Source organism: Epinephelus moara, unplaced genomic scaffold (genome assembly GCF_006386435.1).
Source record: "Epinephelus moara isolate mb unplaced genomic scaffold, YSFRI_EMoa_1.0 scaffold2881, whole genome shotgun sequence".
NCBI classification, from domain to species: Eukaryota; Metazoa; Chordata; class Actinopteri; order Perciformes; family Serranidae; genus Epinephelus; species Epinephelus moara.
The window spans coordinates 1-1,049 of record NW_026080518.1 but is presented as its reverse complement, the minus strand read 5'-3'; the positions used below and the strand labels follow the sequence as shown (position 1 = coordinate 1,049).

The following is a 1,049-nucleotide window of genomic DNA, read 5'->3' as shown; positions in this document are numbered from 1 at the left end:
AGGCCTCGGGGGAATGCCCCATTTGTGGACGTAAACTGAGAGCCCTTTCAAAGCACCTCAGGCAGAGCCACGGGCATCTTAACCCAAAAGAAAGGAGCATCCTTAACAATCTGGCCACTGGCCGGATTACTGTTGATGGTGGGCCATCCCTTTCCCCCTCTGCACCCCGTACATCATATACTTGGAAAAGCACATTAGGCGCCACAAAAGACAAGCCCTTCAGGGTGATGCTGCCAAATGTGTTAAAATAACACAGATGTTTGCTGGCTATGGCGGAGCTTCTTCAGCGGCAGCATCAGTGACCGCACCCGCACTGGCATCCAAAGCAGCCACAGTAGGTAATGATGGCGGAGGTGGCCGTCAGCAGGTGGATGAGGCGAAGGGGAGGCAGAAGGAGAGGAGGAGGTGCGGGACCTGAGGAAGGTCATTGCTGACCTCAATGTGAGTAAATGAAAAATGAGTACATCACCATTAATTTGCAGTCCTGTTTTCTTGCTGGTTGTTGTCATGGCATGGCACACTGGACAATAAAAGCTATCTATCTATCCTGTCTTTTCTCCTCCTGACTAAGCAGAAGCGGCAGCAGCGGGGAGCCTCATCGACCTCCTCTGACAGCTCAGAGGAGGAGGAGGACGAGCAGGAGGAGCAAGAGGAGCAGCAGCAGCACCAGCAGGCGGGAGCCTCCTCCTCTGAGAGCTCATCAGAGGAGGAGGAGGAGCAGGAGGAAGAGCAGCAGCAGCAGCAGCAGCAGCAGCAGCAGCAGCAGGCCTTGGCCCAAAAGGTGAAGGAGAAGGTCGGCTTCACCCCGCGAAAAACAGACAAGGCGAGGAGGGCCGTTGTCATGTTGGAGAAAATCTAGTTTGTGTTTAGTGTGTGTTGTATGTTTTTGTTCTTTGTTCAATTGTTCATATTTAAAGTTCGAAATTGTTCATATTGTTCATTGATTGTTTACATTTATGTTGTTGAAAACATAAATGTTGAAAAGTTGAAAAAAAATACAAACAAACAAAATAACAAAAAAAAACGCAAAGGGTGCGCAAAGGTGAAGT

At 49.5% G+C, this 1,049-nt stretch overlaps 1 protein-coding gene across 1 annotated transcript; it reads left to right on the top strand.

The window, feature by feature from the left end:
• Positions 1–344: 344 nt before the first annotated feature.
• LOC126387221 (ras-interacting protein RIP3-like) lies at positions 345–859 on the top strand. Its single transcript, XM_050039762.1, has 2 exons — positions 345–423; positions 483–859. Exons 1-2 carry the CDS (start codon positions 345–347, stop codon positions 857–859), a joined length of 456 nt encoding a protein of 151 aa, XP_049895719.1.
• The last annotated feature ends 190 nt before the right edge of the window (positions 860–1,049 follow it).